At 55.0% G+C, this 25,558-nt stretch overlaps 2 protein-coding genes across 4 annotated transcripts; both read left to right on the forward strand.

The window, feature by feature from the left end:
* The first annotated feature begins 897 nt into the window (after window positions 1–897).
* Window positions 898–8,126, forward strand: B9D2 (B9 domain containing 2). 2 transcript variants are annotated; one of them, XM_030874173.3, is made up of 4 exons: window positions 898–1,110; window positions 1,537–1,628; window positions 4,579–4,704; window positions 7,546–8,126. In XM_030874173.3, the coding sequence occupies exons 2-4, from the start codon at window positions 1,541–1,543 to the stop codon at window positions 7,857–7,859; spliced, it is 528 nt and encodes a 175-aa protein (XP_030730033.1). In that variant the 5' UTR covers window positions 898–1,110; window positions 1,537–1,540; the 3' UTR covers window positions 7,860–8,126. The 2 variants fall into 2 exon arrangements, with proteins under 2 accessions (XP_030730033.1, XP_030730034.1); XM_030874174.3 differs by having other exon boundaries at window positions 898–1,051.
* Window positions 8,127–8,760: 634 nt separating this feature from the next.
* Window positions 8,761–24,425, forward strand: TGFB1 (transforming growth factor beta 1). Of its 2 annotated transcripts, none has more exons than XM_030874169.3 (7): window positions 8,761–10,011; window positions 13,030–13,190; window positions 15,044–15,161; window positions 16,956–17,033; window positions 17,214–17,364; window positions 22,462–22,615; window positions 23,119–24,425. In XM_030874169.3, the coding sequence occupies exons 1-7, from the start codon at window positions 9,657–9,659 to the stop codon at window positions 23,275–23,277; spliced, it is 1,176 nt and encodes a 391-aa protein (XP_030730029.1). In that variant the 5' UTR covers window positions 8,761–9,656; the 3' UTR covers window positions 23,278–24,425. The 2 variants fall into 2 exon arrangements, with proteins under 2 accessions (XP_030730029.1, XP_030730030.1); XM_030874170.3 differs by having other exon boundaries at window positions 17,217–17,364; window positions 23,119–24,422.
* The last annotated feature ends 1,133 nt before the right edge of the window (window positions 24,426–25,558 follow it).

The following is a 25,558-nucleotide window of genomic DNA, read 5'->3' on the forward strand; positions in this document are numbered from 1 at the left end:
AAATATACCTATTAGTGAAATATTATTGAATTGTATACCAATTGAATTATTTTATCTATATAAATACTATCCTATTGAAACGTTGCCCTCTCCCTATAACTTTCAGCTGGTGACTCTAACTTTTGCAGTCCCCGTTTTGCAAAAAGTAGAGGAATAAGTTCCTTTTGGACTCCCGGTCTGGGCTGGAGGAATAAGGCACAAACTACGGTGGGGAAGGCACCAGCTCAGGAAATCACAATGTGTGAGTGCCTCTGACTCAGTCATTCCCCTTGTGTCCATTACATGGATGCGATAACTGAGACCTAGAGCTGTGCAAGGTCACAAGTTACTGACAGAGTCCAGTCTTCAAAAACAGGATTTTTTGCAGATAAAGAGGCCTCAGTTCCTCATTTCTCATACCCCTTCCCCCAACCCACCCCCTGCTTGCTCAGAATCAGCACTAACAGTGAAGGAAGTTGAATTTATCATTTCTTGAGGAGCTTGGAGGAATTCTAAAAAGGAAACCCCTCCCCAACTTCTCTGAGGTTTTTTTTTTCCAGTTATGAGGCAGGGGGATGCACACAATGACGTGAGGGAGATTTCCCTGCTGGCTCTGGCTCAAGTCTCTGACTTGTGGCTCCGATTGAGAGAGAGTTTTAGGGGGCACGGGACATCGATGGATTTGCTTATTCTGTTATGAGAGTATCTGGGACAAACAGTTGGTGCACAAACTTCCTCAGCCACGCTCAAGATGGCCACATAAGGCCACGCCGCAAATGGCTGAACCGTGGTTCGCGGTTGGAGAGACGCCTTTCCCAAAATGGAGAGGGGGGAGAGAAAGTGTCCATCACAGGTTAGCCCCGCCCCCACAGATTGCTAGGGCCAATTAGCGACCCGCAGGGCGGGGACAAGGCCAGGGGAGGAGGCTGCCGTTGCCCCAGCAACAACTAGGGAGCGGGGAGGCGGGCGCGGCTTCGGAGGTATTGGCGTCTCAGCAATCTTGCTGCCGGGAAGGTCCTGCGAGAGGCGCGAGCTAGGCCTGGGAAGTCAGCGCCTGCGGAGAGAGGGACAGGTCAGGTCCATGAACTCCAATCCCCGCTTTCGCCTCTCCTAACCGTTAGACGCTCTGAGGTAGGAATAACGCATGCGCGGGCTCAGAGGTGGAGCTAAGGTGCCCTGCACTTAGAACGCATGCGCCTCATGGCGGTGGGGGGCGGAAATCTGACCCGAGGAGGCGGTGCTTTTGTGTTGTGGGCGGAGCCATGTTCCCCTGGGGCGGGACTTTCTGCTGCAATGAGCGGGATGAAAAGGTTACTTTAGAGGCAGGCAGAGTTAGATGCCAGCTCCTTGGAGCGTCCGTTTCTCGCCCCTCATTTTTCTGCGGCTCTCCTGGAGAGGCAGTTAGTATCATGGTTAAGACCGCAGCCTCAGTGGTTTGACGAAACTAGCTTGGAATCCCAAGTACTGCTCCTTACTTGGTGGGCCTCAGTTTTCCCATCTATTAGGTGGAGATAATTGTACACTTTTCTCATAAGGCTGTGATTATATTTTCCCCAGGGCCATGGCTGAGGTGCACGTGATTGGGCAGATCATGGGGGCCACCGGTTTCTCGGAAAGTAGCCTCTTCTGCAAGTGGGGCATCCACACAGGTATTCCCGAGCATGGTTCATTTCCCCACCAAGACCCCGCAGCCTAGACGCCTCCACCTACTTTCCTTGATCCCCTGACCTCAGTCCCTGATCCTCAGCTTCCATGGGCTCTCAGGACTCCTAACCCTGACCACGCTTTGTTCATGTGAGTCTCAGGCTCCCTTCTTATTATCCCTTCCCATCCCATCTCTGGGGACTCAGACTCCCACTCTCTCAACACACATTCCCTAAGGATATGAGACTATAGGCTGGACCCACCCAGCTACCCCAGCACACACTCCCTGTCCTCAAAACACTTGACAGCGGTAACGACACTGCTTGGACTTCATTCACTGTCTTAGGGCTGCTCTGGTGCCTCCCCCATCTTAACTCTTTGCTTAACCATCTCCATTTGTTGAGCTCTTAATGTAAAATGGAAGTTTCCATCTTGAAATGAAGAGGCGAGGCCACCCTCCTGTATTCATATTTCTCTGTGAGAATGTAGGAACGCTGTTCTGACAGTTATCCAAGTCCATCCACACAGGCCCAGGAGGACCTTGGAGGTCTCAATTTTCACGCCTCTCCATCAGAGGCAGTGTAGTGGGGTGGGTGGTGTGATGGCTAGGGCCACAGGCCACCAGGTGGCCACGAGGTCTGGGCTCAAATACGAACTCCCTTGCCTATTGTGAGCCTTTGGACTTGACCTCTCCGAGCCTCAGTTTCCTTGTCTGAAAATGAAGCTAATGGCAGCCGAGGCAGCAGAGTGCTGAGGTTAAGAGCACAGACTGCCTGGGTTTCAAAACCAGCTCTTGCTTATTAATTGTGTGACCCTGGCCACTTGTCTTTGCCTCGATTTCCCTGTCTATGAAATGGGAATAATAACACTACCTCATGGGGTTGCTGTGAGGACTAAATGAATATCAGTAGCACTTAGAAGAGGGCCTAGACTTGTAAGTCCTCAGTAAGTGTTTGCCTGGCTTGTGTAAAAATTGGATGGGCTCTTGTTCCTAAAGCCTTAGGTATGTTGCCTAGCACAGATAAATGCCCAAGAAATGAGTGTGGCCATTGCCATCATCATCTTTTCAGGCCTGGGGTTCTTTGCGATTTCACTGGTGGGTAGGTTGGTGGTTGAGATTCCCTGGGAAATTGGGATCCTCCAGCTGAGCAAATAAGAAGCAAGGCCTGGAATCAGACTTGGTTTCCAGTACCCTCTTCCACTCACTTGCTCTGTGACCTGGCAAGTGCTAGTCCCTCTCGCAGCCTCAGTTTTCTTATCTGTAAAGTGTGACTCTTTGTCCTTCGTAGGGGTGTCAGGAAGTCTTGTATGTGAGGATCCTGACTGAAGGCTTGGTGCTCTCCTCACCTGGCCTGCAAGGGAGCAGTAACCAACATGATTTTTATTATTTCAGGGGGCTCTTGGTCAGGGAGAAGCGGGGTAGCGGGCAGTTAATCCAATAGAGAGCCAAGGCACGGTCAGATAAAGGGCTTGGTCTCTGCCGTCAGTCAGAGCTCCATTTGAGGGATTTCCCAGGCGGTCCAGTGGTTAAGACTCCGAGCTTCCCCTGCAGGGGACACGGGTTCAAGCCCTGGTCGGGGAACTAAGATCCCACATGTGGCGTGGCACGGCCAAAAAAAAAAAAAATAACGAAAACCTAAAAACGAAAGCAGAGCTCCATTTGAATCAGCTCCACCATGGGACCTTGGTCTGCTGTGGTCCTGCTGTAGCCCCAGCATGGAGAACAGTGCTTGGCACAGAGTAGGTGTTCAGTAAAGGTTTGTGGAATGAAAGGTAAAGATTTCTTTACCTGTAAAATGGGGATTGTATTAGCCCCCACCTCCTAGGATCATTTATTTGTCCAAAACAAACATTTATTGAACACCTTCTGTGTACCAAGATCTGGGTTTGAGGTTCTAGGGATCCAGTAGTTTACAACATCCCTGCTCTCTTGGGGCTCACAGCAGGGGAGACAGAAAAGAAATAAGCAGATAAAGACGTGAGTGCAATGATTACAGGTAGTGTACTAGGTACTAGGAAGAAATGAGATGAGAGATGATGTGAGAGGGACTGGTTAGTTTTGGGATAAGAGGGTGAGGGAGAACCCCTCTGTGAAAGTGGCACTTGAGCTGATCCCTGAAGGATGAAAAAAAGCCAGGCATAGGGACATCCAGGAGCAGAGTTTTCTGGGCAGAGGGAACAGCCAGTGCAAAGGCCCTGAGGAGGGGAAAGAAATAGGACCATTGAGGCTAGAGGGTGGTGAGGAATGGGGAAAGTGATGGGAGATGAGTTCAGGAAGGGGTTGGGGGCGGGCACAGGCCAGGCCATGTAAGGCCTTGTAGACTCTCCTTCTGTGGAGGAGAGTCTGAAAACTGGGGGTGGGGTGGGGATTAAGAGTCCCAGAGGGTGGATTAAATGAATTCATTACTAAAGCGCTTAGCGCAGCGTCTGGCATTTAGTAAGCAGTCGGTGCATTTTTGCTATTATTTTCACCCTCAGTAGGATTGCTGTTACGACGCACCGTTCACGATTTGCTCTGTGCTTCTGCTTGTGAAGGAGCGCCTCAGCTCCATCTTAGTCCTTGGACTTGGCCTCTAAGCGTGGGGTGAGAATAGTAGTAAAATGATCCCCGGTACTCATCCGGCACTCACTATGCCCCAGACACTGTTCTCAGTGCCTCATGTGTATTAACTCATTTAATCTTCTCACAAGCCTGGGAGGAATGCATTATTATTACACCCACCTTACAGATGGGAAGACGGAGGCAGAGAAAGGTAACTGGCCCAAGGTTGCATGGGCAGGAAGAAATAGTGCCAGGATTTGTACCCAGACATTTGGCTCCAGGGTCCATGCTTTGCAACCCTCCGCTCCCCAATGCCAGGGAGAAATGGGGTCCTATAGCCACAGTGGGATCCCCTTCCTGATGGCTGCCTCCCACCCCGCCCTGCCTCATCCGTGTCCTGGCTCTCACTGCAGGGGCAGCATGGAAGCTCCTGTCAGGCGTGCGGGAGGGCCAAACACAGGTGGACACCCCCCAGATAGGGGACATGGCCTACTGGTCCCATCCCATCGACCTGCACTTTGCCACCAAAGGCCTACAAGGTGAGTTCCCGGCCTGGGCCCCAGGCTAGACTAAGGGGAGGTGGGTTAGAGGCACTCACTGCTGCGGGGACTGGAAACATCAAGTGCTGTTCCTGCCCCCATGCCCTTTGGGTCCCTTTCCTGACCACGCTTGGCCCTGAAGAGGGTGAGCTGAGGCCTCCCCAGGCCAGCTGTAGAGTGCATTAGGAGTGGGGCAGAGGCAGGGGTGGACGGGGCAAGGTCAAGGGGAGAGCCAGGGGGAGAGGGAGGTGGCTTTCACAGAGACAAAGCAAGAGAGTCTTCAATCAGCAGGAAGCTGGGAGGGGTTATGAGAGAGAGAGGTGAGGGCTGGTAGCTATTCTGCAGGTAGGGCTCCTCAGCTGCTCAGAGGGGAGATGAATACGTGGGGGAGGAGGGGTATCAGAAAACCTCTTCTGGCAGAACATTTGGGTCATTAAAGAGGGGTGGGGCTTCCCTGGTGGCACAGTGGTTGAGAGTCCGCCTGCCGATGCAGGGGAAGTGGGTTCGTGCCCTGGTCCGGGAAGATCCCACATGCCGCGGAGCAGCTGGGCCTGTGAGCCATGGCCGCTGAGCCTGCGCGTCCGGAGCCTGTGCTCGGTAACGGGAGAGGCCACAACAGTGAGAGACCCGCGTACCGCAAAAAAAAAAAAAAAAAAAAAAAAAAGAGGGGTGGATTCCAGGAAATAGCCTAGGTAAATATGCCATATATTTCTACCATATAAATAATAGTTACTGAGTGCCTGCCCTGTGTCAGGTGAAGCCAGGGAGATATCAGTGATTGAGACAGCTCCCCAGCCCTGTCCCCACACAGTTCATCATCCCTTGGGAGAGACAGAGCTGCCCTCAGACAGTGGTAACCCAGAGTGGGCAGGACTGGTATGGGGGATCTTGAAGGGCTATGGGAGGCCAGCGGAGGTGCCTGACCCTGCTGGGGGGTTCAGGGAGGGCTTCCTGGAGGAGGGGGATGTTTGAGCTTTGCTGTGAAAGGACAGTAGGAGCTATTAAAACAGAAAGATGAAAGAGGGTTCTGGGGAGAAAACCATGTGTGGATGCCTCAAGGGGGAAAGTGAGCCAGGGGCGTTTGGAGGACCGACGGAGAGCAGGAGGACTGCGGGGGGTGAGGTGGCAGGGGACAGGGGACAGGCCATTGCAAGGCCTTGAATGCCAGGCCGCAGAGTGGAGGCCATATCCTGAAGGCACTGGGGAGCCAGAGCAGGCGATTGACAAGTCAGGTTTTGCTTTTAAGAGATCCCTCTGGCTGCCTTGTGGGTGATGGATTGGAAAGTGAGGCAGGCAACAGTCCTTTCAGCTCTTCAGGACCCCGAGTCTCTGAATGTGGGCATCATCCTTGCCTCCTCTTTTCTCCTACCCGCCCCAATTTTGTCCATCAGGAAATCCCATTAGCCCCACCGTTGAAATGAATCCTGAATCCCACCACTCCCCCTACCCTCTTCCCAGCACCCCGATCTGTCCACCCTCACCTCTCACTGGGCTATTACAGTAGCCTCTTTACTGGTATTCCCACCTCAGCCCCGTAAGTCTGTCCCCCTGTGAACACCTAAGTTAGGTAACATTCCTCCTCTGCTCAGAACCCTCTGTGGTCCCCATCTCACTCAGGGTAAAAGGCAAAACCTTACCATGGATCACAAGGCCCTGCTCAATCTGATTCTGTCACCTCCTCCCCCCCTCCCCCATCTCACTCTGCTCCAGCCACATCGGCCCCACCAGGCAGCTCCCACCTCAGGGCTTTTGCACTAGCTATTCCCTCTGTTGGGAGCGCTCTTCCCTAGATATCCACATAGCCCCCACTCCCTCTCCTCCTTTAAGCATTCACCCAGATGTCACCTTCTCAGGAAAGTTTTGCTTGATCACCCCCTTTCTAAAACTGCATGCCAGGACTTCCCTGGTGGCCCAGTGGTTAAGACTCCACGCTCCCACTGCAGGGGGCCCGGGTTCGATCCCTGGTCAGGGAACTAGATCCCACATGCATGCCGCAACTAAGAGTTCGCATGGCTCAACTAAGGAGCCTGCCTGCTGCAACTAAGACCCAGTGCAACCAAATAAATAAATATTAAAAAAACAAAAACAAAAACTGCATGCCTACCCCCGCCGTACCCAGCTTGTTTTTCTTCAGAGCAGTTATCACCATCTGACGTACCCTATAATTTGTGTATTTACTGTGTTCGTTGTTCAAGACGTCAGCTGCACAAGGGCAGGAATTTTTGTCTGCTCTGTTCACTGCTGTGTCTCCAGCTTCTAGAACAGGGCCTAGCACGGAGGGACTCAGAAAGGAGGGTGAAATGGAGCTGGGTCTCCAAGGGCTTTGCCTACAGGCTGAGGAGCTGAATTATATTCTGAGTGAGGACACTGGGAAACCTATGGAAGGGAGAGAAAGATGCTTCCAGCTGCCAGGTGAAAGTTGGATTGGAGGGAGCAGGAAAGAAGGCCCTGAGGCCAGAAAAGAGGACAGGGTGTGGCCACGGGGAGGGAAGGAGGGAGGCATCGAGGACAAGGCCCAACATACTCACCTGGGGACTGGGCTCCCCTGAGACGGGACACAGAGGAAGAGGCCACGGAGAGGGAAGTCAACAGATGCCAGACCTAAAGGGCCTTGAATGTTCAGGTCGGACTTTATACTGAGTGCACTGGGGAATCATAGAAGGGTTTTGAGCAGGGGAGGAATACGGATTCAGAAGGATCCCTTTGGCTGCTCTGCGGGGGTAGGAGTCCAGAGAGGAGGCTGGGGCAGAAACCTGGCGGGGAAGGACGGGCCTGGGATTTCCAGGAGCTCCTGCTGGGCTGTACCCATCCCACTTTGCCTCCCTCCCTCCTATGCTGCAGGTTGGCCCCGACTCCATCTCCAGGTATGGTCCCAGGACAGCTTCGGCCGCTGCCAGCTTGCAGGCTACGGCTTTTGCCATGTGCCCAGCAGTCCAGGCACCCACCAGCTGGACTGCCCCACATGGCGGCCCCTAGGCAGCTGGCGGGAGCAGCTGGCAAGGGCCTTCGTGGGTGGCGGGCCTCAGCTGCTGCACGGAGATGCCATCTACAGTGGGGCTGACCGCTATCGCCTGCACACTGCTGCCGGTGGCACCGTGCACCTTGAGCTGGGCCTGCTGCTGCGCCACTTCGATCGTTATGGCGTCGAATGCTGAAGGACCCTGTGTGGACCGCTGGCCCCCAGCCATATCTCTGGACACCCGGTGAGGGGCAGGATGGCACAGGGGTCAGAAGCATGGGCTCTGGAGACTGACCTGACCCCAGCCAAGACTGGTGTGGCTTCTATCCTGACTAGCATCTGAAGCCCAGTGGCTGCCCCTCCCAGGTCCAGTTTCCCCATCTGTAAAATGGGGGCAGTAAATGTGTGGGCTCACAGGGGTTGGGTGCAGAGAAGCTGTTGGCACATGGAAGGGCTCAGTAAAGGAGAGCAGTTCTTTCAGATGTGAGTGCTTTTCTGACCTTCATCTGTTGGATGTCCAGTGCCCCATCCTCTCACTGTCACCCTCCTTCCTCAGGCCCCCTTCCCCTGTCCTCTGCCTCAACCTCTGACCCCCTCCCCACTCTGGGTGATGCTCTTATGGCCCCCACTCCTTGGGGGTCCCCCTCCTCTGTGCCCCTCTCCCCACTGGCTCCCTGTCTTCTGACTGAGCCTCTCCCCCACTGCCCCAGCTTCCCACTCTCCACTCGGGGTGGTCGTCCTCGGATTCCCTGTACCCTGCGTCCCCATCCTCTGACTGAGCCCTCCCCGCCAGGTCTTTATTCCCTCGGTGACCCTCGCACAGTCCTCAAAGCCACACGCAGCACAGCCGCCCGCTTTGGTAGCGCTCAGCCGCCAGGAGGCAGCACCCTGTTGGTGGGGCGGAGCCGGGTGCCCGCCCCCTCCCCCCAGGGCTTAAGGGACCCCCCTCGGAGCCCGCCCACGCGAGATGAGGACTGTGGACCGGCCCCCCCCATGCCCTCCCCCTGAGGGCCGCCCCCGCCCCGCGCGCTTCCTGGGTGGGGCCGGGGCGGCTTCAAAAACCCCCCGCCGCCCCAGCCGGTCGCCGCCGCCGCCGCCCTTCGCGCCCCAGGCCGTCCCACTCCCTTCCTCCCGCCGCGGATCCGCCAGACAGCGAGGCCCCCGGCCGGGGGCAGGGGGGACGCCCCCTCCGGGGCACCCCCCGGCTCGAAGCCGCCCGCGGGGCCGGCCTCAGCCGGGAACGGAGGAAGGAGCCGCCGAGGAGCAGCCCAAGGCCCCAGAGTCTGAGACGAGCCGCCGCCGCCCCCGCCGCCGCCGCCGCCACTGCGGGGAGGAGGGGGAGGAGGAGCGGGAGGAGGGACGAGCTGGTTGGGAGAAGAGGAAAAAAGTTTTGAGACTTTTCCGCTGCCGCTGGGAGCCAAAGGCGCGGGGACCTTCGCGCAGCGCTGCTCCGCGAGGCAGGACTGGGGGACCCCAGACCGCACCTCCGCCCTGCACTGCCTCGGACGCTTGCTCCCTTCCTTCCCCCCACACGGCGTTCCCCGGGCGCCCCCATTCCGGACCAGCCCTCAGGAGCCTCATACCCGACTCCCGCGAGGACTCGACCCCAGACATCGGTCGCACCCTCCCGCACGGCCCCCAACTCCTAGCCTCTCTCTTGAGCCCCCGCGCATCCAAGGACCCTTCTCCTCCGGGATCCAGGAGACGGGATCAATCTCAGACCTGCCTCAGCTTTCCTATTCAAGACCACCCACCTTTGGTACCAGATCTCGCTCATCTCGGTTTTTGCCGTGGGATACCGAGAACACACCCATCAGAGCCGCCCCTCCAGCTCCGCTCCGTCCTCCCTGAGGGCCTCAACTCCCTCCCTCCCCAGACCCTCCTACCTTTCCTCGGGAGACCCCCCCCCCCAGCCCCTGTAGGGGCGGGGCCTCCCTCTTCCCACCCCAGCCCGGCTTGCGCTCTCGGCTGTGCCGGGGGCGCCGCCTCCCCCATGCCGCCCTCGGGGCTGCGGCTGCTGCCGCTGCTGCTGCCGCTGCTGTGGCTACTAGTGCTGCCGCCTGGCCGGCCGGCCGCCGGACTGTCCACCTGCAAGACCATCGACATGGAGCTGGTGAAGCGAAAGCGCATCGAGGCCATCCGCGGCCAGATTCTGTCCAAGCTTCGGCTCGCCAGCCCCCCGAGCCAGGGGGAGGTGCCGCCCGGTCCGCTGCCCGAGGCCGTACTGGCTCTTTACAACAGTACCCGTGACCGGGTGGCCGGGGAAAGTGCCGAACCTGAGCCTGAGCCAGAGGCGGACTACTACGCCAAGGAGGTCACCCGCGTGCTAATGGTGGAAAACAGCAACGGTGAGCTCGGAGGGGCAGGGGAACCCTGGAGGGGAGCCCCCAGGGGGCGCCGGAGTGCAGGGGTCACGGGGAGGAAATTACCGGTAGAGGAAACTGGCTGGGGGAAGAGGACCCCCGGGGGCGCCGGGAACTTGGGAGGGGGAGTCTCAAAGAGGATAGGGCTGAGCTCCCTACCCCCCAGGTATCTGGTCTTGAAGAGGAGATAGTGAGCGGAGTGGACCGCTTTTGGAGGGCTACAGGAACATGCGAGATCGTGGGCGGGGGGAGTCCCTTAGAGGGAGAGAAGCGAAGTAGTTACGGGGTGGGGGTGTAGAAAAAGACTTCCCCTTGCAGGGTGCACTAGAGTGCGGGGGTCGTGGGTGGGGCCCGCAGAGAGGGAGCTCGCTTTGGGAGAAGCGAGGACCCTGGCATTGGGGAGAGGAGAGGTAGTGGGGAAAGCTGACCCAGAGCTCACGGGTCATGAGGCAGGAAGATTCAAGAAGGACAGAAAAACTAGGTGAAGCGAACCCCAGAGGTTCCAGAAAGTGGAGAGTGGACGCATTTGCACACGGCGCGAAGAACACGCGGGATTGGGGAAGGGCTTAGAGAGAGAGGCGGGGAGGGGGTGATCAATGCGAGGTCAAAAGGGGGCGCGAGGTCGTAGGGTGGGGGAAACTGGCGGGAGAGAAGCGGAGACCCCAGGGGGATGCCGGGGATGCGCCGGGAGGTGCTCTATTTCGCAGACGGACGTGAGAGGAGGAAGCCCAGCGGAGGAAGCGAGCCCCCAGGAAACCTAGAATACTGGGTCGTGGGAAGGGGTATACAGAGCGGAGAGACAAGCGTGGGAAAGGTGGACCTGGGAGCGGGCAGAGGAGAGATGGACGGTGCCATGCTGGGAGCAGCGAGCCTCCGCCACGCCGCGGGATGGAAGGGAGAGGGCTGAGTGAGGAGTCGAGCCGTAGAGGGAGAGGTGGGTGGGTGCGACTCTACAAGACCCGGGTGAGAAAACCGAGCTGGTAGGGGTGAGGAAGCCCCACGTGTGTGCCACGCGCGGGGGGCGGAGCCTGCGCTTCCGGAAGGGGACAGGAGAACCCCAGCAGAGCTGAATGCTGAGAGCCTGGACCCCAAACTCCTAGTTCCTCTCTAGGAGGCTGGGGAAACCCCAGCGTCCGGCCGCCTAGCCCTCCCTCCCTTCCTTTCCTTCCCGTGCCTCGGGGGGCAGGGATCGCGCGCGGAGCCTGGGGTGAGACGAGGCAGGTCGGGTCCCCGCCCTCGCGGTGGCAGCGGCGCCTCCCGCCCCCTTCACCCCCAGCTCAGGGCGGCACTACCGCTGGGCCCGCCCCATCGGCGCCCGCGGAGACCCAGGCGTTCCGCGTGGCCCCGAGGCTTGGGGGCGACCCCCCTGCTTTCACTTTCCCTCTTGGGCATTAGACTTGTGGGTCTCTGGCCCATTTGTGTACCCAGTTGCCGCTTCAGCCGAATGACACCCCTACCCTCCCACATCTCCGTCTCACCTTTTCCGTCGTAGCTTCACCTTGGTTGTAGAGATTTTTCCAACACTGATACCTTCAATCTCTCTTCATTCCTCTTCTGCCTCCATCTCGCTCCCAAACCCTATGTCTCTCTTCCCCGTGTGTCTGTCTCCCATCTCTGCCTTTCCATCTCTCCCGCATCACCGTTACTCTCTCTGTCCCAGTCTGGGTCTCCCAGTTTCTGTCTCTCCATCTCTTCCCTCTCTCTCGCTTTTTCTCCTCCATACCCTACTCTCCATCTCTCCCTCTGACCGTTCCTGCCCCTTCTATCTCTCTTCTTCCCTATCTGTCTCCCAGGCCTGGGCTCTACCCTTCCTTTGGGGTCTGCTGAGTAACTCCTGGGCCAAGATAGGGCTTTTTTTGTGCGGGGCAGGGGCTGGCCCGGCTAGAGAGGGGAGGAGTAGGGGAAGGAGGCCCACAGAAGGGGCTTCCTCTGTCCTTTCTCATCGGATGTCTCCACCATTTCCATGCCCCCACTGCAGAGGCCTAAAGCAGCTGTCCCAGTCGATCCAGGAGTTCATGGCTTGCCCCGCTCTTTCCCAACCCCCAACTTTTCCTAGACTAGAAAACTTCCTAATTTTCTCTGTTCCCCTTCCCCCGCCCCCGAAGCCATTCTTACCTAGAATGAACTTTGCCTTTTCTAACCAGCTGGGGAAGGAAACAATAATAATAATAACAACAACAACAAGAGTAATGTCACATTAGCAGGAAGGCAGCATAACCTAGGGGTTAAGAGCACAGTCTCTGGAATCAGACTGGCTGAGTTTGAATCCCCACTCTGCATCTTCCTGGCTGCATGATCTTGGGGCCAATTGTTTCATCTCTTTGCCTCAGTTTTCCCATCTATAAAACGGGTATACTAATAGTATCTTCCTCATGGGGTTGTTGAACACACACATTAGAGTAAGCATTGTATGCAGACTCTGTACGACATACTTTATCTGCATCATCTCGCTTATTTCACACTAGCAACCTGTAATCAGTCCTTGTCTTACAGGTGAGAACCTGGCACACAGAGAGGAATTCACTTGCCCAAAGTTCCCGCGCTTCAGTTAGGAGAGCCTGGGTTGGGAGGCAGAGAACTTGATGTCAGGTTGATCTTTCCCCAAAGAATAAGGAAACTGAGGCTCCGAGAGGGCTTGTGACTTGCCCAGGAAAGAAGGCAGTCGAGGCACAGTCCGATTCAAATGCCCGTGATCCCTGGGCTGCGACATAACTTGCGTTTGAGGCTCCACGTGCTGGGGAGGCCTAAGCAGTTAGAGCAGTGCCCAGCCCTGTGCCAGCTTTGTCCTGAGGGGCACTTCCCAGTTGATGGGAGGGAAGGGTGGATAAGATCCCGTCTAAAGAGGTGGAAACAAACCCAGAGAGGGGAAGCCAGTCACCTAAGGTCACACAGCCAAAATGTGTTAGGGTTAGACTCCAACCCAGGGCTCTTTGACTTGGGGTGCGCCAGCTCCCCTGCCCCCGTCAAACCCTGACATCCCCCCTCTCGGCTCCTTCTGCCTAGAAATCTATGGGAAAATCAAGCGTAGTCCACACAGCATGTATATGCTCTTCAACACGTCGGAGCTCCGGGAAGCGGTGCCCGAACCTGTGTTGCTCTCTCGGGCAGAGCTGCGCCTGCTGAGGCTCAAGTTAAAAGTGGAGCAGCACGTGGAGCTGTACCAGGTGGGGGCGAGGGCCCCAGAGGTGGCCTGGGCTGGGGCGGCTGGAAGGCTGGTGGCTTCAGGGTCCATAGTGACCGATCCTGAAGGCACGGACTGTGGGATCACAGGGCTCTGAAGCTTTCAGACTCCTAGAGCCCTAGAAGGTTAAACGTTTAGAAGGCCGGAATCTTAGGAGTTGGACTCTAAGAACTCAGGACTTTTGAAAGTTTGAATCTCTGTAAGGGTTGCAGACTTTCAAAGTGCTCTGTCCCCACACAGTAGCCACTAGCCACCTATGGCCATTTAAGTTGATCAAAATTAAATAAAAGAAAAAATTCAGTTCGTCCGTCTCACTGGCCATAGTTCAAGTGGCCTGTAGTCACATGGGGTTAGCAGCCGCTATTTTGGACACCACAGATAAAGAACTTTTCCATCATCACGGAAAGGTCTCTTGGTTAGCTCTTTTCTAGAAGAGTCTCCAGGAAGATGGGAGCCTCAAGAAGTTCTGGATTCTCTTGAAGGTTGTGTGACCCAGAATCCCTGTCATGTGGAATGTTAGATTCAGTAGTAGGTGTTAGACTCTTACAACAAGGGAACTTTGGGCTTCCCTGGTGGCGCAGCGGTTGAGAGTCTGCCTGCCGATGCGGGGGACACGGGTTCGTGCCCCGGTCCGGGGGGATCCCGCGTGCCGCGGAGCGGCTGGGCCCGTGAGCCATGGCCGCTGGGCCTGCGCATCCGGAGCCTGTGCTCTGCAGCGGGACAGGCCACAACAGTGAGAGGCCCGCGTACAGCAAAAAAAAAAAAAAAAAAACCAAAACAAGGGAACTTTGTCTGATGTTAACTTCTTGGAGTCTAGAGAATTCGCTTTTATCCTGCCAGCTCCCAGGGGATCATTCCACATGGATGTCAGGCGTCTGCAACGTCTAGGTTTGTGGCATGTCAGACTCGTGGGTTTGTAGAACATGAGTCGTCTGGAATGTCTCAGGCTCATTGAATGTGTAATTCTTGGGGTGCCACTGAGCACTGGCGTTATGGAATGACTTCTAACATAACTTCTAGAAAGTGATAACTCGGGGCTTCTCTGGTGGCGCAGTAGTTAAGAATCTGCCTGCCAACGCAGGGGACACGGGTTCGAGCCCTGGTCCGGGAAGATCCCACATGCTGCGGAGCAACTAAGCCCATGTGCCACAACTACTGAGCCTGTACTCTGGAGCCCGCGAGCCACAACTACTGAGCCCATGTGCCACAACTACTGAAGCCCGTGCGGCTAGAGCCCGTGCTCCGCAACAGGAGAGGCCACCGCAATGAGAAGCCCGTGCACCGCAACAAAGAGTAGCCCCCGCTCGCCGCAACTAGAGAAAGCCCGCGCGTAGGAACGAAGACCCAAAGCAGCCAAAAATAAATAAATAAAAAATAAATACTTTTTTTTCAAAAAAGAAGGAACGTGATAGACTCTCAGAATTTGGGGGACCAAATTTGCAGAACTGTCTATAGTCAGTGACCCCTACGATGTCAGTAGGAGAATCGGGGCATCGTGGGCTGTCCAAGCTGAAAGGGGCCGCCTGGCATTTCATCAGTGAGGAAACCAAGGACAAAAGGGGAGAGGAATTTTCCATGGCCACGCCGGGGTCAGGCATAGAGGATGAGCTGCCCAGGTGCCTTGACCCCCCAGCCTGGGGTTCTCTCTCCCCTCTGGGCTGCTGTGGGGTGGGTGGCTCCTGTGGGCCCCTCGGTTTGGGTGTCTGGGAGGGGACAGTCTGCAGGACTGTGTGGAAGCCCTTTTCGGGGAGCAGATGGACTCAGGGGTGCAGTGTACATGAGGGGTGTGTGGCAGCATCTACCCACTGTCTCTCCCCCCAATTCATTATCCCCCAGAAATACAGCAATGATTCCTGGCGCTACCTCAGCAACCGGCTGCTGGCCCCCAGCGACTCGCCGGAGTGGCTGTCCTTTGACGTCACTGGAGTTGTGCGGCAGTGGCTGACCCACGGAGGTGAGGACCGCTTGTCTGCCCCAGCCCTATTTTTTTTGTGTTTTCTGGCCGCACTGCGTGGCATGTGGGATCTTAGCTCCCCGACCAGGGGTCGAACCTGCAGTGGAAGCGCGGACTGTTAACCATTGGACCACCAGGGAAGTCCCTCCCAACCCCTATTTTGTAATGGGGTTGACCCCATTGTTTGTCCTGGGGCTCCCCTGCCTAGCACCGCCCACCCCATGTTGGTGCCAAAGAGCCCAGACCTGGGCCTCCTTCCAGGCACTCAAACCTGAGTGATTAATGGTAAATCCATTTCCTGAGCACCTGCCCTGTGCTGGGTGATGCTGGGGACAAAACAGTAACCAAAACAGCACCATACTTGCCCTCGTGAAGCTTATCATCCATTGCTCGGGTTAAGGGATTTGGGGGAAAGACCTGAAAACCAGGTAGTAATGTCCCAGAGTGGGCAGGGTTGGGAGGGGGAGCCCAGAGGAGGTGCCTGACCCAGCCTGGGAAATCAGGGAGGGCTTCCTGGAAGAGGGGACATTAGAGCGGTTGTCTGAGGGATGAGTGGAGCCAGCCTGGGAAAGACGGAGGGGCAAGAGTGTTCAAGGCAGAGGGATAGGCTGTGCAGAGCCCTTGAGTCCAGGGAGAGCCTGACACACCTGATCTGTCCAGAAGAGGACTGTCTGTCCTGTCTCATCTGAGTCCACAGTACCCACATCTCCCTTCCTAGTCTCCGTCTCGTTCATTCCTTCACTCAGTAGATGCCAGTAGATTCCTGCTATGTGCCTGGCCCTGTGCGGGTGGTGTGGGGGACACAGTGGTAACCATGACAACTTCTAGGCCTGCCCTCATGGGGCCCACAGTCACTTCTAGACACCTAGGAAATCTTGCCAAAGCCCTAGCAGGGAGCCCGCCTGACTCCCATTGTGATGGCCACAATGACCAGGGCCGGGATGGGGGAGCCGAGAGTGGGCATCCAAACCCATCTGGAGGGGTCCAGGAGGGCTTCCTGGATGAGGATGATTGTGTTGAGACTCATGAGATAAGTGATGGTTTGGCCAGAGGAAAAGATGGGGGTTAGGGAGCAGGTGAGCGCTGCGACAAGTGTCCTGGGCTGATTGCTGAGTCCAGAGCCCCCAGCACAGGGTCCAACACATAGTGGGAGCTTAGAAAGGCATTCACTCATTCATTCAAGAAAACTTTCTTCCACACCGGCCCTGGGACAAGAGCCCAGGCACTTGCATCCCAGCCCTGCCTTTTCCCACTTTGGGCAAGTCACCCCCTCTCCGTGGGCCTTGGCTTCTTCATCTGTAAAATGGGGAGCTTTGGTGAGGATTAAAGGAAATAACGCACAAAAAGTGTTTAGAACAGGGTCTGGCACCCAGTGCGAACTCAGGAGATGTTTGTTTTTACGACTGTGGGCCAGGCCCAGTGGGGAACAAGAAAACAAGGATCCCTGCCCCCACGTATCCTGCTTTGCCACTGAGAACAAAGAGGGGAATAAATAGTCAGATACAAATGTCAGGGTAAGTGCTATGGAGAAAATAAAGTGCTGTCATAGTGGGGGAGGGGCTGTGTCCTGGAGGGCTTCCAGGAGGAGGTGGCCTTTGAGCTGAGACCTGCAGGAGGAGGAGGCTGCAAGGCAAAGGACTGGAGCACGAGGGTGCAGTGAGAGGCCAGGCAGGGGAAGGGGCAGGAAGGAGGTCCCCCCACCCCCACGCCGGGGGTTTGCTACTTCCTTTCTCCTCCCCCAGGGACTGGGTGAGCCGCCCCCTCACACTGGCTTCCCTCTCCCCACTCCCACAGAGGAAATAGAGGGCTTTCGCCTCAGTGCCCACTGTTCCTGTGACAGCAAAGATAACACACTCCAAGTGGACATTAACGGTGAGGCCCACCTCCCCGGCCCGGCCCCATGCCCACCAGTGACGTGTGTGTGTGTGTGTGTGTGTGTGTGTGTGTGTGTGTGTATGTGTGTTTCTTCCCCTTGACCATCTCCCATTCATCCATCTGAGAGTGTGTGTATGTCTCCCCCACCCTCCCTACCGCCTGACTCCCAAACCAAAGCAGGGTTCAGTTCCGGCCGCCGGGGTGACCTCGCCACCATTCATGGCATGAACCGGCCCTTCCTGCTCCTCATGGCCACCCCGCTGGAGAGGGCCCAGCACCTGCACAGCTCCCGGCACCGCCGAGCCCTGGACACCAACTACTGCTTCAGGTGAACCTTGCAGCCTTTCCCTGACGCCTTCTGGGCTGGGGGCCTCCTTGCCGTCTGCTGAGCAGGCACCGCAGATTGGGCACCTGGCTTGGGCTGGCATCTGCTTCAGCCTGGAGCGTTCGGGGGATGAGGTCCGAGGCCTAGGATGCTGGGATGTGCGAACTGGGAGTCCTTGAATGCTGAGAGCAGGTGGCTCTCTGGCTGGTGGGTTGCAATCAGAGACTATTAGAACGTTGAACACTGAGAATGTGAGAATTCAGTACTGGAAGGTCGCCACGTTAGATTTCTGTCCTGCTGGCAGGTTGGGGTTCGAGCATGTGGGGATTCTAGGATGTGAGAATCGGTATTCATTATTGAAATCTGAGAATGTTGGACTCAAGGGATGTTGGGATCCTAGAACTTGGGAATTCAGAACTGGAAGATTGCCCGTGTTGGATTCCTATACCATTGACAGACTGGAGTCTCCCGTATCGGCAGATTGGAGTCCTTGACTGTTGGGCCCAGAATAGTGGAGTCCTGTGTTACATTATTAGCATCCACAAATGTTGGAGTTGGAGAAAGCCAGAGTCTTGGTCACCTAGAATGTTGGGACTCAGGGCTGGAATCTTGTGAGAATCTTGGAAGGCTGTGATCTTAGAACGTGGCAGCTTGGACCTCTTGAGTGATGGGCTCAGAATTGTGGAATGTTGGAATGCAGTTTTTTGTTTTTTTTTTTTTTTTTTCCGTACGCGGGCCTCTCACTGTTGTGGCCTCTCCCGTTGCGGAGCACAGGCTCCGTTCGCGCAGGCTCAGCGGCCATGGCTCACGGGCCCAGCCGCTCCGCGGCATGTGGGATCTTCCCGGACTGGGGCACGAACCCGCGTCCCCTGCATCGGCAGGCGGACTCTCAACCACTGCGCCACCAGGGAAGCCCTGGAATGCAGTTTTGAAATATTGGAATTCAAGAATGCCAAGATCTTGGAGAGCTGGAATGTGGGAATCCTAGAAAGCTGGAAAGCTGTTGGTGTGTTAGAATCTTGAGAGGCTGGTGTATTGCAGTCCAAGAAAACTGAAAAGTTGTAGTCCTAGAATGTTGAAGTTCAGAGTTAGAGTGTTGCGAGTTTAGAATGATAATGTGACCTTGGCCCTCCCCTGCTTAATATTTTGATGGTGCCTTTGGGCTTTGTTACATGCAGTTCTCCTGCCGGAAAGTCAGCTCTGCTCCCAAACTCCTTCACCCCCAGATCCTACCCTCTGCCCAACAATCCTGTGGATGAATGAATGGATTGAGGTCGTGAGTGCCAGCAGCTTATACTATTACAGTGAGAGAGTGCCAGCCACATGAGGGACACAGCGTCACTTAGGAAATCTTCCCAGAAAATCAAACCTGAAGCTGATCAGTGCGGTAGATCCAATTTTCCGGAAATATGAGAACAGAGAAACATGTTAGACAACACCGTGGTCGTGCAGTCAGCAACATCTAGATCGTGGGAAACCTGACCCAGTTTCTTCAACAAATACAATACAAAGTGGGGAAACAGAGAGATGGTTCTGTAGACTTTAAAAAAGAATATTAAAATATGTATCAAATAATTGCCACGTATAGACCATATTTGGGTCTTTTTTTTTCTTTTTTGGCCCGAGCCACGCAGCATGTGGGATCTGAGTTGTTCCCTGACTGGGGATCAAACTGTTGCCCCCTGCAGTGGAAGTGCAGAGTCTTAACCACTGGACTGCCAGGCAAGTCCCCCAAGTGGGTCTCTTTTACTCATCAGGCCCTGTTGGGTCCTGGTAGACTGGAGGGCAGAGTTGCAAGGGCCTGGACTGCGTGTATCACAGGACCTGGAAAGCAGCAGGCCCCAGGCATGCACCTCAGGGTCACCTGGAGGGCTTGTTAAATGTGGCCTGCTGTCTCCCACCTATCCCCACCCCCAGTTTCTGATTCAGTGGGTCTGGGGTGGGGCCTGAGAATTTGCATTTCCCACAATTTCCCAGGCGGTGCTGCTGCTCCAGGGACCCTACAGGGAGAAAGTTGAGTTGGATAATAGAATCACACACTTCAAGTCTTAGGACCTCAGCACCCTGGCACAGTTGGACCAGAAATGAAAGATTATTCTGGACAGTGGTTCTTCCCCTTTTGTGAGTCCGGGAACCCCTTGAGAAGTCGAAAGCCAGGAACCTTTTTTCCCCAGAATATGCCTATACATACGCACGTAGGTGCCTGTGGTTTGGGGGGCTCAGACCCCTCCCTCAGCCCATCCATGGATTTCCTGACGCCTCCTGGGCCCTTAACAACATCTTATTTGATCCAACATCCCTTGCATCTTTGTACAGATGAGGGAACTGCGGCCCAGCCAGACTGGGGAGGCGCCAGGCTGAACGCACAGGAATCTAAGTTTCCTAACTTCCTTCTCAACGTCCTGTGGCTCTTGGGAGAGGCCTTGTCTTGCCCTGGGAGATCCTGTCACATTGCCTCTTCCCCCTCTGCTTAAGCTGACATGGTTGCACTGGGCAGATGAGGGCACAGACTCCAGGGCAGGACAGAGTTAGCTGTGAACCTGGCCCCAAACTCCACCACATGTAGGCTACGAGCGAACAGACAACATCCCCCTTTCTCTGAGGCTCAATTTCTTCATCCTTCAAATGGGAATAATAATAAGACCTGCCTTGTAGGGAATTCTCTATTGATATTTTTTTTTGGCCGCACCGCACACATGCGGAATCTTAGTTCCCTGACCAGGGATCGAACCCGTGCCCCCTGCAGTGGAATCATGGAGTCTTAACCAGTGGACCGCCAGGGAATTCCCGCTATTGATTTTTTTTTTCCTCTATTGATTCTTGAGTAGGAAAATGCATGCACTTGGATCAAACCCAGAAAGGATACTCAGAGACCCTCCAGCTCCGGCCCCCAGCCCCTCTATGAGGAGGCTTTTATTGTATTTCTGTCTCCTCCCAGAGAGTCTCTGTATGAGACACTTACACATAGCCATGTATATGTTTTTTAATTTGTCCAAATGGTATAGTCTTTTTTGGGGGGGGGGTACTGCATTTTCTTTCTTTAAATTTTATTTTCTGATTCTAAAAGTAACACATACCCACTATCGAGAATTTGGAAAATACAGAACGATATCCCCCATCACATTGCCACATATGAAATGTCACTGTCAACATTTTAATATATTGCCCTCCAGTCCTTCTATTCAAAACAGAATTTGGATCATGCTGTACCTGTAACTTTGCATAGTGTTTCTTTCATATGTTATGAACATGGAATTTAAAGCGTTCTCAGCTGCCCATGAGTCAAGCTTTTTAGTTAAGTTCCCAGCCCATCTCAACCATGGCCCCAGGGGCCAGCACAGAAAATGCCCCATTTCCTTCCAGACATGAAGGAGCCAGGGCCGCAGACTGGGGAGGACTGACTTTTGCATCCGAACCTGGGACAGAGATCATGAGTCCAGGGCAGTAGAGTCTTACATACCACCACTCTCCAATGTGCTTTTATTTTTTATTTTGTTTTGTTTTTTAAAAAGTATTTATTTTTTTTGGCTGCATTGGATTTTAGTTGCGGCACACGGGCTCTTTGTTGCGGTGAGCGGGCTCTTCGTTGTGGCGCGTGGGCTGGCTTCTCTCTAGTTGTGGCGCCTCAGTAGGCTCTAGAGTGTGTGGCCTCAGTAGTTGCGGCGTGCAGGCTTAGTTGCCCCGCAGGATGTGGGATCCTATTTCCCCGACCAGGGATCGGACCCACGTCCCCTGCATTGGGAGGATTCTTAACCACTGGACCACCACGGAAGTCCCTCCAATGTGCTTTTAAAAGACCTAACATATTGATCAATTATTTTATACAGCCAGTACTTGCTAAGCACCTGCTGTATGCCAGGCACTGTTGCAGGGACACATTTAGGGACAAAATAGACAAAAAGTCCTGTCCTCAGAGGAAGACAGAAAACGAACAGATAAACAAATCAGTATCTAATAAAAGAGCAGGTGGCAAGAAGGAAAACCAATCTGAGGAAGGGGAAAGAAAGAAGTCATTGTGATGATTTATTTTTCCTCTTCTGATCGAAATTTTTTTTATTAGGGGAAACTTTAAATGTATTCATAAGCAACCAAGATGGTGCAAGGAACCCCCACGAACTCTCATCCAGTATCAACAAGTATTAAGATTTGCCCCATTTCAGCTGCAGTCATTTTCATGTTTTCTCACATAACTGAATGCTGTTATTACACTGTATGGAATTAACAAACATTTGGATTGGTATTTTGGGTAGGATGGTCCAGGAAGGACTCTGAGGAGACGACATTCATTTGTTTGACTGATACTTATTGAGCACCTACTGCATGCCAGGCAGTGTTCTAGGAGTTAAGGGTCCCTGAGTGAGGGATGTTTGAGCATACATACAAATGGAGTGAAGAAACAGAGCCAGAGTGGGTATCTGTGGGAATAGCCAGCCAGGCAGAGGGAACAGCAAGTGCAAATGTCCTGAGTTGGGACTCAGGAACAGCGAGGATGGTAATGTGGCCGAAGGAGAGTGAGAGTGGGAGTGGGGAGGGAGTTGAGATGAGCCAGATCTGGTAGCGCCTTGTGGTCCATGGCGAGGGCTTGGGCATTTGCCTTGTTCAGAGCAGAGGAGCGACTGGACAGTCTCTAGTATGTGGCCCCATAAGGCAGGGATTTCTGTCTGTTTTGTTTGTACTGCGTCCCCAGTAGACTGCAGCCCAGCACACGGTCGTAGCTCAGTGAACATTTGTTGCACACGTAGAACGTATCAGTACACGTGGCGCTGCGTTGTGTTTTTTATGTTCCAGTGTGTGGATGTGCTGTGGTCGGTGTAGCCCCCTCTGGACGTTCATTTGGCTTCTTACAGGCTTGAGCATTGCCTGAGATCATGTTTATGAGGATGCCCTTAGCGCAGTGCTGGACTAGAGGAAGTGCTTTATCAGTGTTAGTGATGATCATTACTATTACTGTTATTGCTGTTATCATCACAGGGGTTGCAAGGGAGACCAAGATGGAGACCGTGCTGGCGGGCAACCAGGGTGAAACACATGCACAGCCGGGGGAGGAGGGGCACCCCTCCGCTCTCCTGACTCGGGTTCCTCCCTCCCTCCGGCCTGCAGCTCCACGGAAAAGAACTGCTGCGTTCGGCAGCTCTACATTGACTTCCGCAAGGACCTGGGCTGGAAGTGGATTCACGAACCCAAGGGCTACCACGCCAATTTCTGCCTGGGGCCCTGCCCCTACATCTGGAGCCTGGACACGCAGTACAGCAAGGTGCGTCTGGAGCCCTGGCTGGGGGTGGGATGAGGGTAGCAGGAACCGAGGGAGGAGAAGGAGAAAAAGAGGTAATATCAGATGAATTGGCGAGATAGTAGTCAGAAAGAGAGGAGACAGGGAGATTGGCGGGGAGGTGGCAAAGGGATGGGAGAGAAACTAGAGGCAGGGTCTGAGCAGTTAGAGACACGAGGCAGAGGGAGACAGAGATATGGGGAGACCCATGGAGATGCATAACTTGGGCTTGGGAAGAGGTGGGGAGATGGAAGGAGAAAGAGAGAAACGGAGGGACACAATGAGAGAGAAAAAGGCAGGAGGATAGAGAATTAGGAAGATGGAAGGAGAAAGACAATGAGACACAAGCCAAGAGTGGAAACTGGGGAGAGGCAGAGAAACAGAAAGAAACGGAATGAGATAAGACAGAGGGAGATGGGGAGAGGCTGGCGGGGTGGGGGTACCCTCCCCATGACCCTCGACCCTGACCCCGCCCACCCGCCCCGCAGGTCCTGGCCCTGTACAACCAGCACAACCCGGGCGCGTCGGCGGCGCCGTGCTGCGTGCCGCAGGCGCTGGAGCCGCTGCCCATCGTGTACTACGTGGGCCGGAAGCCCAAGGTGGAGCAGCTGTCCAACATGATCGTGCGCTCCTGCAAGTGCAGCTGAGGCCTCGCCCCTCCCGACAGGTCCCGCCCACCCCGGCAGGCCCGGCCCCGCCCCCCACCCGCCTCATCAGAGTTGTATTTAAGGACACAGCGCCCAAGCCCACCTGGGGTCCATTAAAGGTGGAGAGAGGACTGGGTCTCTGTGTCGTTGGGCGCCTAACTAGGGTTTCTCTTCCGACGTTCCCCGACCTCCCCCCCAATGCCCCCTGCATCTCCTTACATTTACACTTACATCTGCCTCCTCCTGTCTCTGCCCATCATTCATTTGCCCCTCCTCACACAAACACTTCTTAGCGCTTGTTATGTTTCTTACTCCTGGTGAACAAGGGTTAGATTTATTTATTGAGCACCTTGGACCCTTATGTTAACTCATTTAACCACCATAACAAAGCTCTGAGATAGACTCTGATAACACCCACTTTTAATGTAAGGAAATGGAAGCCCAGAGAGGTTAAGGGAATAGTTCCTGCCTACCAGGAACCTACTTTCTGGGGAGGAGACAGACATAGTAAAGTTGTGCGAAAACAGGAAAGCAGGATGGGTAAGAGGTGGCTTTGGGGAGGAGGGAGGGCTTCTTGGACGAGGTGGCATTTGGGACTTGAAGGAAGCCAAGAAGGCAGCCTGGGGGAGGGTGTTCTTGGTAGGAAGACAAAAGCAAAGGCCTGGAAGTGAAGATGAACTTGGGGTGAGCTACACAGGCAGGAAAGGGGCCAGTGCGTTTGGAAGGGAGGGGCAAGGGGAAGGGTGTTAAGATCTGAGTCAGAAAGTAACACTCACAGGCCAGAGGATAATAACAACAATTCTCCACTCCACTCTACTAGCTCACGGCATTCTCCCCACAGCCCAAGAGAGCATGGGTTGGCAAACTATTGCCTGCAGGCAAATTCTGACTTGCTGCCTGTTTCTGTAAATAAAGTTTTTTTTTTTTCCTTTGCGGTAAGCGGGCTTCTCACCGTTGTGGCCTCTCCCGTTGTGGAGCACAGGCTCCGGACACGCAGGCCCAGCGGCCATGGCTCACGGGCCCAGCTGCTCCGCGGCATGCAGGATCCTCCCGGACCGGGGCACGAACCCGTGTCCCCTGCATTGGAAGGCAGACTCTCAACCACCGCGCCACCAGGGAAGCCCTGTCAATAAAGTTTTATTGGAGCACAGCCATGCTCACTTGGTACTGTACTGTCTGTGGCTGTTTTAGTGCTACTAGGGCAGAGTTGAGTAGAAACTGTGCAAAGTCAAAAATATTTACTATCTGACCCTTGACAGAAAATGTCTGCCAACTCCTGCTTTGGAGATCATTTGCTCCCCACTCCACAGATGGGAATGCTGAGGCACAGAGAGGTTAACTTATTTGTTATGGTCACATAGTTAGCAAACGGCACAGCTGGGATTCAAACCCAGGCAGCTAGAGTTGAGGGCTTATGCCCACAACTTCTGCACTGGTCCTGCCTTCCAGACCACATCAGGCCTGTGGGGACCTGTGATAACTTGTACTCTGAGAGAGGAAGGCACCATGACAGGGTTTGGAACAGAAGAGGGATGTGATTTGACTGAAGTGCTCAGAGGGTTCCTCTGGTTGATGGTTGAGAGTAGACTGAACGGGTGTGAGGGTGACTGCAGGGAGACCAGTTGTCCAGGAGAGAAATGACAGCACCCTGAGCCGGGGTGGGTTTCCCTCTGCTGTGTTTCTTCCCATCTGCTGGGGTCTTGCTGATGAACTCTCTCCCGCTTCCTCTTTCTCTGGCTTCTCAGTTTCCCCTCTTCCTCCCTGGTTTCAGTTCCCCGTCTCTCTCCCCGGCCCTTCTCAGGTCCGGGGCCTTGACCTGCTTTGCTCAGTGACTGCCCTGGGGGAGGATGGTGTGAGTGCTGAGCTTCCTTTGCAGGTGGGTCAGTGGCACCAGGTCTGGATGGGTGGGCCCCGGGGCCTGCCCAGCCCAGCCCAGCGGTAGAAATGTGGTCACTCCTCCTGGCCCAGGTCTGGGAGCCATAGAGGGCTGGGGGTGAGGTGGGGGCCGGAGGAGTTCCCTATCCAAGGATGTGCTGCCATTGTCACCAGCCGCCCCATCACGTGCACACAGCCCAGCCTTGGAGCTTGGCTGGGACACAACATAAGCAGAGACTTCCATAGGGACGCAGCAAGATGGAATCACACAAATACATCCTGTAGGATCCTAGGCACAACCACCACGCTGCGGACACAGATACAGAGGCAGTGCCATGCACAGACACACTCCTCACTGCATCAGAGCCCCGTCAGGAAATGAAACAGAGACTCCGGCCCCGACCCA

The sequence above is a fragment of the Globicephala melas genome, chromosome 19 (genome assembly GCF_963455315.2).
Source record: "Globicephala melas chromosome 19, mGloMel1.2, whole genome shotgun sequence".
Classification (NCBI taxonomy): Eukaryota; Metazoa; Chordata; class Mammalia; order Artiodactyla; family Delphinidae; genus Globicephala; species Globicephala melas.